At 35.9% G+C, this 14,035-nt stretch overlaps 1 protein-coding gene across 17 annotated transcripts in view; it reads right to left on the bottom strand.

The window, feature by feature from the left end:
- Window positions 1-14,035, bottom strand: part of LOC145668426 (bromodomain adjacent to zinc finger domain protein 2B-like) — a 403,232-nt gene that overhangs the window by 17,193 nt on the left and 372,004 nt on the right. For 13 of the 17 annotated variants that reach the window (XM_081736246.1, XM_081736252.1, XM_081736256.1 and 10 more), the window contains 3 exons: window positions 13,071-13,274; window positions 1,948-2,126; window positions 398-599 (listed from right to left, as the gene is read on the bottom strand). In XM_081736246.1, the coding sequence (XP_081592372.1) occupies window positions 398-599; window positions 1,948-2,126; window positions 13,071-13,274 (585 nt within the window). The remainder of the gene's footprint in view (window positions 1-397; window positions 600-1,947; window positions 2,127-13,070; window positions 13,275-14,035) is intronic. The other 4 variants (XM_081736251.1, XM_081736262.1, XM_081736248.1 and 1 more) reach the window with 2 other exon arrangements.

The raw sequence follows: 14,035 nt of genomic DNA, 5'->3' as shown, positions 1-14,035 counted from the left end.
AGAACTAATATCCTCAAGCAAATATTATGGTGAAAAATTCAGTAGTACAAACTCATAGGATACTGTGATCTTAAAAACGTAATTCTATACAAAAATTATTGCCAGGCATTCTGTGCCATCTTTGTTTCTAAGATTTCTACTAGTAATGGATTTTTATTGTAAATTTTAAATTACAATTTACTTTTCTGTTTTTGGTTCCCAACAACCTGAAGTCTTGAAAAATTCGAACACATAAACACCATGCGATGTTCTCGTACACATTGATGTCACAATGAATACATCCACTACTTCTACACAACGCAAGAAAAAAGAGAATGGAGAAAATTAAAAAAAGATTTCAGCCTGCTGGGTGTACTGGTCAATAGAAGCATACGGAAAAGCTGAGAGCAATACCCACACAAAGAACTGAAGATGGACTCACAGCTTTCATGATACTTTTATCCCAAGCAATAGAGGCTTCCAACATATAGAAAGCCATTGCCAGTTGAGCGGCGGTTTCAGCTTTTGCAACAGCTTCTCTCCACACCATCAAACCTTTGGGAACGTCTTCCAACACACCACTGTCACCTGACAGCCCAGATAAGTTTAGGTCGGAGCTACTGCAAAGACACAAGAACAAAGTCTTTCTTTTACAACTACATGTACTCAGCATTAAACCATATAAGATAAGACAAAATGAACTAATTCAATTGAAAGATACATACGGTAGACACCAAAATTGAAAAGTAAAATGCAATTTAGCAGCTAAAAGAAAATATGGTTCCCAATACATGTACACATCTCGACTGCATGTACGGCAGCCACTATCAACAGTAAAAGGATACAGAAAATGAGCATTATACTTAAGTTACAGCAGGATAAAAGATGTGCTGTAAGCTTATATGATCATTATCAACAGTAACGTTCGAAATACTGTATTTTGGTTTTGATTTTTCTAAAAATTGTCAATGTAATTAAGGCGAGGTTTATTTATTTTTATCAGAAAACCCTGGCCTGTGTTTATTTAGTGCAATGTAGCTGAAATATCTGAGGAACCATACTGTCTTCAATACAAGAAATTTGTGTTTAGTTTTGGCTTTGAAAATAAACTTTTATTTATTAGTACCGTATTGTAGATTGAAAATTTTACTAATATTTCAAACATTCAGTGTCTTTTAATTCCTGCTGATATTTGACGACTGAATACATTAATAACGTATAATGCAGAAAAAAGAAAACCATATCTTGGATATCCTGATGACACACACAATAAATGATGCCAATAAGGCCTGATGCACTTTCGAAACGAATCCGTCACAAGGTACGATAGAGGCATTTTTCCAGTTTTCTAAATACTGAACTCAATATGTAAAAGAAATAAGCATACCGAATAGATGAGGTAGTGCTTTGCATTGTAGAATTCCCTAAATAATTAAGTCAGAACTGCACTTTTTCCCCCTATAGGATTTTCGGTTAAAGATTAACGCCCCTTTTTAAATACCACGGCTATATAATTAAAGTAAATTTCGTACCAGTCAGGTTTTTATCCATGACATTGTGTCTCCTTTGTGACTTGCATACGAAGTGGCACTCCATTTTTATGTATTATACAGAAGTAAAATAACTTTTGAACCCAGAATATACTTACTTTTAATCTAGTGACATAGAAAAAAACATTACTTTTGTTACTACTGTCTCTTGAACTCCAATAAAGTCATATGCATCGACACACTAATACTTTATCCGCTTTGACTGCTACGTATGAAGTTATTTTACCTTAAAAGTTACCGAAGTTTAACGACCCACAGAAGCTAAGGGAGATGGTGATGAGGAGATGAATAATAATAGTGGAATAAAGAAAATTGGAGGTAAATTGGAGCAGAGCATACAAGCATAATCTTTTTCTGATATTTTACAGTGTACAAGTCAAATTTCAACATGAATATCTCACATTATAATATTCCTTACCTCGTTCCCAAAGGTGCTTTGAGGTACCGCCTCTCAATTGCTGCTTCCAGACAAAGAAGCCTATCTTTGGCAAGCGTAATAGGATTCAACCTCTTATCATCTTCCCCACTTGGTGGGATACACGCTGGACGGAATGAGAGAGAATCGTCTGTAGTTGCTCGAGATGGAACTTTCCAACCCTGGAAATAAGTAAGATATGTTTATCCAAACTAAGATTTAGATAATAAAACAAAAGTGTCATTAAAAAAAAAATAATAATAATATATATATATATATATATATATCAAGTGCTCTTTATTAACTTAATTTCCTGTAATTTCAGCCTCCATCGGCTTTCCTCTTTATCAGAGCTATCAGAATTCAGTTCTGGTTAATAATAGCAAATTATACGCTGAAACTATAAACAATTAAATAATAAAAGAGCACTTGGTCATTAGAAAATTTTAAATATATGTTCTCTGCACACAGTAACACACTGTAAAATATATTCCTTATCGAAATAGTTTTCTAATATGTGCGTATCGAGTATAAATACGAGGTTCAGTCAAAAAGTTGGATGCACTGCTTGAGGAAACAAAAGAGGAATGAACTTTTACAGTACTTTTATTGGTACATCAAGATTCCACACAAAAGCTACTTTTCGACACAATCACCTCATTTATTTGAACATTTCTGGAGGTGTGGCAAATTTTTTTTCTATGCCTTCTGTGAAGGATTCCCGTTTAACATCCGATAACCATTATTGGGTTACAGTTTTCAACTTGTCATCCGAGTGATATCGTCACTTTGAAAGCTCTTCTTTTATGGGACTGAAAACATGGAAATCACAAAGTGCAAGTTCAGTTTATTAACGCGAGCAACGATATCGCATTTGTCGAAATTGATCAGGGTGTCTACTAAATGTTCACTTTCAAATTCCAGGTTTTATCAAGGTTTTCAAGGTTTATTTTTCTTTTTTTCCAGGTCTATTCAGTAGAGTGACATTTATTGTAACATGTATAAGTTAATGCAATTTTATATAGTTCTTAACAAAAACTGGTATTAATTAGAAAATGCACATGGCAAGTGATAGTTTCTTTAAGTGACAAGATGAAACTGACTGAAATGTAAGTTCTCAAAACATTTTACACAAGAAAATGTTTAATTAAAATATCCCCTACCAGAAGACCGGTTGAGAAAAATGTGCAATAGCTTTAAATATCCTAATGTAGAAATACTATACAGGGGTGAACCTTAATTAAACCGACAAACTTCGGGAAATGATTCTCGGCACCCAAACAAGAAAGAAAAAAAAATCTTTAACTCTTCTCCAGGGCGCATAGTTTCCGAGCTAAAAGGTGCCGAAAGTGTGGAAAAATGAACTTCCGACGCCTATATTTCCAAAATTATCCAAAGTAGAGAGTGCTGCTTAAAATCTCACAAAGGAAATCATATGTTCAGAACAGATAATACTTCCTTAAAGAGATATTAAGCTGCACTCTGTACGTTGGATAGGTTTGGAAATATAGGCCTCGGAAGTTCATTTTTCCACACTTTCGGCACCTTGTAGCTCCAAAACTATGTACCGTGGAGAAAAGTTAGAGGCATTTTTTCTTCTTTCGGGCTCGGGAATCACCTCCCGAAGTTTATCGGTTAAGGTTCACCTGTATAATAGTAAACTTTCGTCTAAAACATTACTTCAAATAAACTACTATTATAGTAGTAGCACGTGAGTGTTGATGAACAATGACAAAAATGGCGGGAAAATAGCTTACTCACCGCTAAGTTATGGGATAAAATACCACAAGAGTATTTTACTGCAAGCACACCCTTTAAAGTACTCTTGTGGTATTTTATGCTAAGTACTGGTAGGACTTAGCGGTGAGTAAGCTATTTTCCCGCCATTTTTGTCAAACTAGTATTAGTTTAGAAGTAAAAAGAAAATTATCATATATAATGCAAATTCTTAACGCAAAGTAGTCCATATTGTTAAACGTTACTGCACATTCTTCTTGGATGGGAACTGGCAATCAGTTATATTTTATTTAAAAATGTATTGTAACACGAAAGTTTAAAAAACTGAAAATGTTATGGAACCACGCACATAGAAGCGGTAGTAATGGACTGTCTGTCTGGTACTTAATGAGGAATTCTTCTAGTTCTACAGATACGGACTGAAGGAACCCTAATCTAGCAGGCAACAGTACATCAGAGATGTGGGCTTTTACTTTAGAGAAGTTTGATGTTTTAGGAGGTTTTGATTTCACTGCATCAACATAAACTTTTAAGGCAGGAATCATAGTTATGGCACGGTTGATAACTTTAGAATTCTCCACCCAACAGAACAAAATTTAAGAGGGAAAACTGCTGTTTCAGATGCTGCCATGAAATCTGCTCTTCTTGAAGGGAAGTCCTTGAATAAATAGTACAACGCTCTCAAAAACTCTGTCACATTCCAACCAGCTTTGATATGCACAGTTTTAGAAGCCCCATTAACAACATGTAAAGAACATGTTCCTGTCTCCAAACGCTGTGGACCTTCACCATTTTCTTCACTCAGATAGGCCTTCAAATCACTCAGAAATTTCAAATTAACGTTGGGGCCATCAAGAGAAACCTGAAGTAACTTACAAAAATCGAGACCCTTGTCCTTGAAAGTATTTATAAATGCACTTAACAAATCCTGGGCAGTAGCATGTCCGAGGAATACTGATGTTAAATAACGTGTTAAAACTTTATTTTCGTCACTGTGTCAGAAAGGAACTACGAAGTCCACTTGATTTTTCCATGAGATAGTGTTTAGGCTTTCGTCGAACGATACTGCAAAAAATTCACAATTTTGTAGTTAACGAAGTCAAGTCTGTTGGAAATATGGACCCAATCCAAAAGTGATGACATAACCTATTTTGTCTTTGTGTAACTGCATATTTTTAGCGACTTCACACTCAGAAAACATTAAAGGAAACAAATCCGTTGCACTCGCTTGGCTTCTGGCCGATACATGACTTGTAACTTTGTGTGATGTCCAGATTATTTCTGCTTTCGTCACTTGATCTTTGATAAGATAACTCTTTATTACACCACTAGTTTTTGCTGGGCTTTCATTTTTCTCCTGAACAACTGGAGTAGATGATGTGCCAGTCAGTGAACTGGAAGACGCTGTAGAATTTTTTGTACAGGAAGGCTCCTTGTTAACATTGCTTGAGAACTTTACGATCGAACATTATGCATTAAGAGCTTTAACAGCTATTTGATGTTTCTTTCCTTTTTCATGAGATTTCAATGATCCAGCTCCCATATTTGAAATGTCAAAATCAGTTCTGCAGAGTTTACAACCTGCTTTAAATAGATCGTTGGACCTAATAACCCATTTCCACTGGCCTTTTCACGAGTCCTGGAATTTAGTTTTACTTTTCCCCATTTTAATGGTTGAAAAATAAAATGTTAATTGTTAGTGTGTAACAGGATTAATTGCAAGACTAGTAAAATGTTAACCTAAATACAAAAAGTGATTCCGTTAAGATGTGGACAATTTTACTTTTTTTCCAGTGATACACCTTTCGGCTACCGGGAATGGTGCTCACTGCGACATCCGCGGGCTTGGACTCCTGTTAAAAAGCTTCGGCACAGGAGTATAAGCGGAATGTTGTTCCAGACCTGTATACTACTCTTGATACAGAAACATGTAAACCAATGTCTTCACAAAGCAGCAAATAAGCTTGATTCATACTATGCACATAAGCAGCAACTACAGAGAAAGCTTCTAGCTTGTATGCCAGTATCCCCTCAGTGTAAGACACAAACTTAATAGATCATGAAATTTAACTTTTTCAATTACCTTATTCTCATCATCGGGGACTAATTTAGTTCTTTTTGTAGTCACTGTTATTCACAACGACCATGCCAAACCAATAAAATCTTATTCAGTATCAGGGTGGATTGATTTAAATCAGTCTGATTTAAATCACGATTTTTATCAAGATTTAAATCACTTGATTTTTTTAATAAAAATCGTTGATTTAAATCAAATTCCGAAATGAATTAATTTAAAGTGAAAGTAAGTAAAATCCCGTTTCTCTTCTGTTATTCTGATTATGGAAGATAATAATCATAATACAGTGAGACTCAAATGTATGTAAGCCCAGCATGAAACGAGTATCATGTGGGAACTATCAGGGAAAATCCCATTTGAACGGGTTACGGGTGAACCTTGCTTTCTTCTCTTTGTAACACAGGGTTTTAAAATTTGTTCCAACGGGGAAATCACCATGGACATTTAAGATGAAAGCTCTTTTGTGTTCATGTCTATTTGTTTGTTTCCAGATAATAGGGGCGTATTTAGAGGGTTCGATCCCCTCTCCGAAACAAAAAAGATTTTTAAATTTTGGGCGAAATTTATGTACTAAATACATAGAAGTTCCTCGGAATCGTAATACGACAAATTTTGGATGCGTTAAAATATCGAATAATACTTTTGATAAAGTGGATGCTTGACCCCATTGCAGAACATGCCGCGATCTGCGATGTGATCGCAGAAAATTTGCCGCGCCTGTTCAGAAAAAAATGTAAGAGGAAATAAAATAGCCAACAGAAAAGTATAAAAACGTGCCTGCTATGTATAGATGTCTTAAATGCACGGACAACTCGCATTTGAACTGTTTTTCACATCACATAAAGCATATTTTTAACAATCACAAGTGTTTCTTCTTCTGGAACTGAGCATCTTGTTTATTTTGGAATTCCTGCAGGGAATTCGTGTTATTATTCAGTTCAAAATCTCTTATTATCGCGAATTGTGTCGAGGAATTTGAAGCTTTAAAATATATAAAACGATAATTATGCCTGTTGTGCTGTATGGTTGTGAAACATGGTCGCTTACGCTGAGGGAAGAACGCAGACTGAAAGTATTTGAGAATAAAATCCTGAAACGAATATTCGGAACCAAAAGGAACGGAAATGAGAAATGACGAAAACTTCATGTTGAGAAACTGCATAATTTATACCATTCACCAAACATTGTTAGGGTCATCAAATCTTGGAGGTTCAGGTGGGCAGGACTGTAGCGAGAATGGAAGAAAGTAGGAACGCTTTCAAAGTTTTAACTGGAAGTCCAATCGGAAAACGACCATTAGGAAGACCTAGTCGCACATGGGAGGGCAATATTAAGATGGATCTCGCAGAAATAAGAATACAAAATAGAAACTGGATTCAGTTGACTAAGGATAGAAGTCAGGAGAGCTTTTGTGAACATGGCATAGGTCATAGAGTGAGTTAGTTAATTTTAGGCGAAATGTATGTACTTTATATGTATTTCGTGCCGCTAGCTAGTTCCAATTGTTTAAAAATATGCCCCTGCCAAATATCAGTAACTTTCGTGAAAAGAAAAGTGTCATGTTGATATACATTGCTGTACTTTTTCCTTAATGCTTAAGAAACATTGTTTGGGATTGAAATAGGTTAACGATTGGGATTTAATTCAAGATTAAAACCCAATACTTTCACTTAAATGACATAATTAACATTTAATACTAATTCCTAATGTTTTCTCTTCAGTTCGCGACTTGTATCATACGAAGAAAAAGATTTGATTTAAATCAAAAAAATCGATTTAAATCAAAAAAATCAACAAAAATGATTTTTTTGAAAAAAATCATGATTTTTTTCCACCCTGTTCAGTATCTTCTTGTACCCTCAACATACTTTCCAAAGACATTCACCGCCTGCACTCTGTTCATGTCTGTCTGTCTTTCTCAACTACGTCTCCACTGAATAAGTTATTATTGGCTTGTAACTTATGCTATAGTACATAACTTTCTTGCATTTTACAAAAATATACTTATTCCATACCAATCCCAAAAACAATATTTTAAAAACAGTTTTAAAACTTCCAGGTTCCTCGTCCAATTCCAGGCTATTTCCAGGTTTTCCAGGTCCAAAAGCAAATTCCAGGCTAATTCCAGGTTTTCAAGGTTTTCCAGGTCAGTAGACACCCTGTTGATGATCTTACCTTGCAGTAAGCGTCGTCAATATCTGTAAGTTGCACCTTTCTGCGATAGCTTGATGCGATATTGCATTTTCACTATATAGTTCGTGCACCTGCCGATAAATTTCTGTGCACTTACCCCTTTTGAAAAAAAAAAAAAAAAAAAAAAAAAAACAACTGTAAATTTGGACGCCACTTGTAGCTCCTAATACATATTCACAACTGATTAGCACGCAAACTACAACTGCCACGTCAAAACCGCTGCCACGCGCTGCAAATAAATGCAGTGTTGCTGCCAAGTTTCAACAAAATACTTGTACCAAGAGTTTTTACGAAGGGTATAACCAACTTTCTGACTGAACTATTCGCTTTTTCACGAAGCTTTGCAGCCCTTGTAAACAATGCAGACGACAGTGGGTAAATGTTGCCAACTAACAGACTAAAAAGTTTATAGAAAACCTCGAGCTAACAAGTTAAGAAACAAACCGAAGAGTGGGAGATTGAAAATGAAATGGCATGGACTTCTGATATATTACCAAGATGCATTTTCTTTCTCCTGAATCTTTGAAGTCGCATATAAATATAGACACAGAACACTAGGAAGCATGGCTACCCGCAGTGGGGAAGGGTGAAGGGGATGTTGCCTCCCTTTGTTTTAAAAGGTTTCTGGAAGTGCATGTCAATACATACTAATTTGCTTACTTAAATGTTGTAACACTTAATATATTCATATTAAATACTATAGTATCTGGTATTATAGATTATTTACTGTAGTTAAAAATCATACGCGCGTAAATAACTGTTGTTTTACTTTATGTATTATGTGCCCTCGCGTATCAAAATATTGTGTATTCGCGACTGAGTTTGTGTGTCGGTCTTTTGTCCTCCCCTGGAATCGGTATTTTACCCCCTTGAAAAAGTCCTGCGGATGTCCATGCCTGGAAGCCGGGCTGAACAATTTCTTAAATTTTTCCTGTAACTGCAAATCATGGCTAATCGTGGTTGTCGATAAATCCTCGTCCTTTGATATCAGGGAGTTCGCATTAATGGTTCAAAATATTCAATTTATCACTACTAAATTTTATTTAGCCTGCCCATAGCGTCAAGGGATAACATGGAAAATTAGAATCAGAGCTATTGGATCTTACTATGTTCTCTAGTCTCTGTTGTCTTACTATGTTTATTAGCTTGACTAGCAGATCTACTAAAACATATGCTCTTTACTCCTGTCCATTTCAAGACTGTTTCGGATCACTACGTCACTCTCAAGTAGAGGCAAGAGAACATATGGATCAAATAATTGTTCATTTAAAAAAGCGAAAGAGTTTATTTATTGAATATTTTACAATTTTAGTATCCCTTGAAGATTTTTTCAGATATTTTGTTACTCCTGAGAACGAACAATCATTCTTGCGACTCTTAAATGTTCATTTAATCCTTACTGTACCAAGCCTAACTCGTCAACGTTGTTTACAAAGCTGGGGTCTTCTGGCGACCCCAAGTATTATTTTAATTTCTCAACATAGTATTGCAACTCAAATTATTATTATTATTTGTTTTTTGATGTCTAAAAGCTTACCTAGTTTAAATGAGCATTGTTGACATCAAATATTATGTTTACTTTAACAATATTCAGTTTTTCGTACAATTTTATACTTTTGTGTTCGTAAATCTGAAATACAAGTTTAACAATGGAGCTTTTACATTTTCAAGTATGTTTTTACTTTTTGTATTTTTTTTAACGAACGCATCGTTGATCTAATTATGTAATAGATAGTATATCCCAAACGGATGCAGGACACACATAAAAATCGAGAATAAATTGATTCTTATAGTTGCAGCAGTATCACCAAATATCACTCTCTGGGGTCCCTAGAGGGTATGTTAAGGGTTAAACCCGATCGTTTCTTTTAATCGATATGCGAATTATAACCAGGGGTAAAAGTGTGGGGGAACGCGGAAGAATGCCATCCCCGACCTAGGAAAAATATGTACGGCGTCCCCCAGTTCCTAAAAAATTAAAATGGGCAAGGATAGGCGGGAGACGGCGTGACGTCATGCCGCTTGCTACCGTCCCCCTACCTTTTCACATCCACTTTTACCCCTGATTATAACATACAGAATTAACTTCAGACGTTACGCTACTTCGAATCGGTGAAATAGCTTTTATCTTTCTTTCTTACTTATCTTTAAAATAATAGGCCTACAACTTTTTATATCCAATTATCCGAAGTATAATGCATTTAATATATTAAATAGACATTTAGTACAAGGGCTCAGTTTTTCTTTTGGGTAACATAATGGACATTTGCAGCCCAGTTAACTGAAACTAACTAAACAGTCTGACTACGATTTAAAAAAAAGAACTATAATCAGAAGTGAGCAACACTGACAATGAGCCAAATGACCATTATTCTTCCATAAGAAAATAGTCCCCAAGAAATCCCACTTGTTCAACCTAGGTAGCAATTATTGTATTTTTAAATCACACTAAGAACATTTTAGTTTCAATTAAAAGCACATCCCTACATGTGGATTGATATCTTACACAAAAATATTAAATTTAACAAGAAAACAGCCACAACCACTGACAAACACGCAGAGCGTGCGCTTTATTTGATGATGGCCATGCAGGCAGGAAGGTTACCAGTGAAGGATTACATGCACGTGCAGAAGCAGAAATATTGCGGGAAACAGACGAAGCATTTTCTCCTGCACCAATCACTGAATACTCGTGCGCGGAGTGATACAAATTGAGTTACGCGGTTTGTTTTTGAAAGGTGCAAAGGTACGTGAAAAAGCGAGTAGGTACAACAAAAACTTGAACACTACTGTCTTTTTTTATTTTTTTTTTAACTAATTTGATTAATACTGTTTCTACACGGATCTCTCATTAGTACCTTCTAGTTTCGTTAACTTTCTTATCGAAGAGAAATTTTTAACATAAAACTCAACTTATTTTCCTACCTTTCATAGAAAAGTTTGGCTTGTATATAGTTAATTAAGCACCCCGGACAAAAAATTACAAAGTGCGTACTTTATTGGTCAATAAGGTGCCACATCGCCACGGGCGCGTATTACAGCTCTGATTTTCTGTGGTATGCTGTCACTAAGAGAGGATGACATTCAAGTCTAATTTGGCCCATTTCTTGAACAACTAGTCCCACAGAGTGGCCAACATGAGGGCATGCTGATTTGTTCTTTTCACGGCCCGTTCCAACATGTCCCAAATTTTCTCGATAATGTTGAGATCAGGCGAAGTCGCGTGCCAGATGAGATATGAGATGTCCGTCTCATGTTCAACAAACCATTCCCACACAATCCTGCTCGGTGAACGATGCAGTAATAGTCTTGATACTGTGACTCTGGGATATAATATCGCAGAAACTGGACAAATGGCAACACCTCATTATACTGAATGGACACGTAATCCACAGCCTTCACGTAGTTGGGCACTCCTATCAAGGGAACCACACCAGCACCAGAAATACACCCAAGAGCATGACACTATCATTCTCCCTCCCCCCTTTTGTACAGTCCTTTACACACACACACACACACACACACACAGTTTTGTAGGCTTCTCCGGGCCGCCGCATCACTCTTAAGCGGCTGTCATTGGAATAAAGAAAGAATTGGGATTCGTTTGACCAGAGGATGCGTCATCACAGGTCTCTAGTTCAGTGGCGGTATTCCTTCTTCGCCCACGACAGGTGATTTTTCTTCTGTACGGTAGTCAGCCTGGAGTGTACCTTGTTAATGCGACTCAATATGCCTACACCATGAGTTTTCGTTGTAGGGTTCGCACCGAAACTTGACTGGGTCCTGCATTGTACTTCTGCAACAGTTTCTGCCGGGTTTGATACCGTTTAGAGGTCGATAATCATTCTAGACTATACGGTCGTGCTGGAACATGATGGGTTTCCTGCTCCGAGAGGATTAGTTTCCAGACGTCCTCCACTCTGCATGGACAGTAATGACCACGGATTCAGACAGAGATGATCCACATATTTCATGAAATATGCAATATTTTGTAGAAATATTTTTGTTAAAGTTTCTACAAATGAATTCACAAATATATTTAATTACTGAGGCCATTTCCAAATGATTCAACATAGACATGAATAAAGTTAAAATACCAAGAAACCTGTGGTACTCTTTTTCTTAACAGTCTATCTTGACACTATTTTCAAAGTAAATTGATTGTTTAGATAGTAATTAAGTAGAATTTATTTTTATATTTGTTAATTATAGGAAATTGCACTAAAATTTGTTAATATCGAATGTCAAAGTTATTACAATAAAATGCATCAGAACTTCTTTCAACGTACAGCAGTCTCTGGTCGAAACTATATCGACTAGCTCCAAAGAACTGATCAATATACTAAGCCTTTTTCGTCTTATATCTAATCAAATTAGTACAACGGGGTTGTACGCAACAATATCTTGTTGTAGGAGGTCATGTTGATTCTGGTAAAATGACCATCTTTGGAATGCACGATCCGAATTCCAACTCTGCTTTCAGGTGCAATATAGTTAGAAAAAGGCACACAGACAGCAGCCGCCATTATTCAGTTTACAGTGCTATATAGTTAAACTGTTCCATTTTGAGAAACAAACAAGCTTACAAAGCTATTAATTTTGACTTCAAGTGGTGAAGATATTATTTTCCTGCACACCAAAAGTAAAATTAGATATGAAATAGAAGCAATTCAAGAGAGCAATAATATGGTCGTCAATGTTGAAAAGAATAAATCAACGAAATATCGCAATTTTGACACAATTGTCACGAGGCAACACTTAAGTAAACAAACTTTAAACAGGCATCAAACTTTAGAACATTTGACAAATAGGCTTAAAAAGAAACTTACCAGGAACGTAAAAGAAAATATTTAATGGTTGTAAAACCTTGCCCTGGAATGACTTTATAAAGCCGAAAAGCTAGATGTTCACGTTTCTTTTTCTTTCTCTTAACATCATGACTGACTCCAACTGTACGGGAGTTTTCTCCGGATATTCCACACCTTCCCACTTTTCATTAAACTCACAAAGTCGACTTTATCTTATAAGCTGGCTGTTACATATGTCATTTCGTTTCAGCCCTCAGCAGACATAAAAAAATAAAAAAGATTGTTTCTTGAACAATTTCATACAAACTTACCTTAACTTGCATGCTTGCATTGGCTACTTTGTCTTCCAGTGCCTCAACCTGTTCCAACATCAGTACATCAACACGGAGAGCTACGCTTTCAGACCACGATTCTGGGACATCAGGCAGTGGAGCACCTCCTGGCAATGCGCTGATTTTATGGTCCATGTCAGTAATCGCCAGATCAGTGGCTGCTTTATCACCCTGCATTAAAAACTACATGTTACGTGTCACACCTGTATCTTCACTCATAGCGGTAATATTGGAAAATATCTTCAACATCGCTTTTCTTAAAAACATGAAAATAATAATAACTGACATATATATGGATTTGCTTTATTTTAGATGGCTCAATTAGGCATTTGACTAATCTATCAAGATAACATTTGGATATTTTCATACAAGATAATAACTACACAAGCCCCAACAAGACAACTTACCTTGTGTTTCTGTCTTTTTTTTTTTTTTTTTAACTGGGTATTTCCTTCCTCTTTGGGAACATCAACAACACCATTTTTACTGCATTGTCAAATTCTCTCTTTTCCATCTCCTGCTGAAGTATTTGCTATCATATAAGAACAATTTACCCAGAATATGACGTGGACTTAATTTCACAGTTTATAATATACCTAATGTTCGTCACAATATTTTAACAGTTCATTCACTGCTTTTGTGAAAGTATTATTTTTCAATCTGACGAGTTATGTGGAATTCCACCATTGTCTTTTGTTGTTACACGAACTGCTAAAACAAAGAAGACAAACGTCAGGTGATATTAAAAACCGAAATTAAGTCCACGGAATACTTTGAGTAAATTGTTCCTTATAGGATAGTAAATAATTCAATAGGAGATGAAAAGGAAAGGATCCAGTAATGCAGTTTGTGCGATGACGTTGCCAGAGAGGAAAGAAATATCCAATTAAAAGAAAATGACGGAGGCACAAGGTAAGTTGTTGCTTTGTTATGAATATGTGCCC

The sequence above is a fragment of the Thermobia domestica genome, chromosome 13 (assembly GCF_964235325.1).
Source record: "Thermobia domestica chromosome 13, izTheDome1.hap1.1, whole genome shotgun sequence".
NCBI classification, from domain to species: domain Eukaryota; kingdom Metazoa; phylum Arthropoda; class Insecta; order Zygentoma; family Lepismatidae; genus Thermobia; species Thermobia domestica.
Note: the sequence above shows the minus strand (reverse complement) of the source record. Positions and strands in the feature narration are given on the sequence as shown.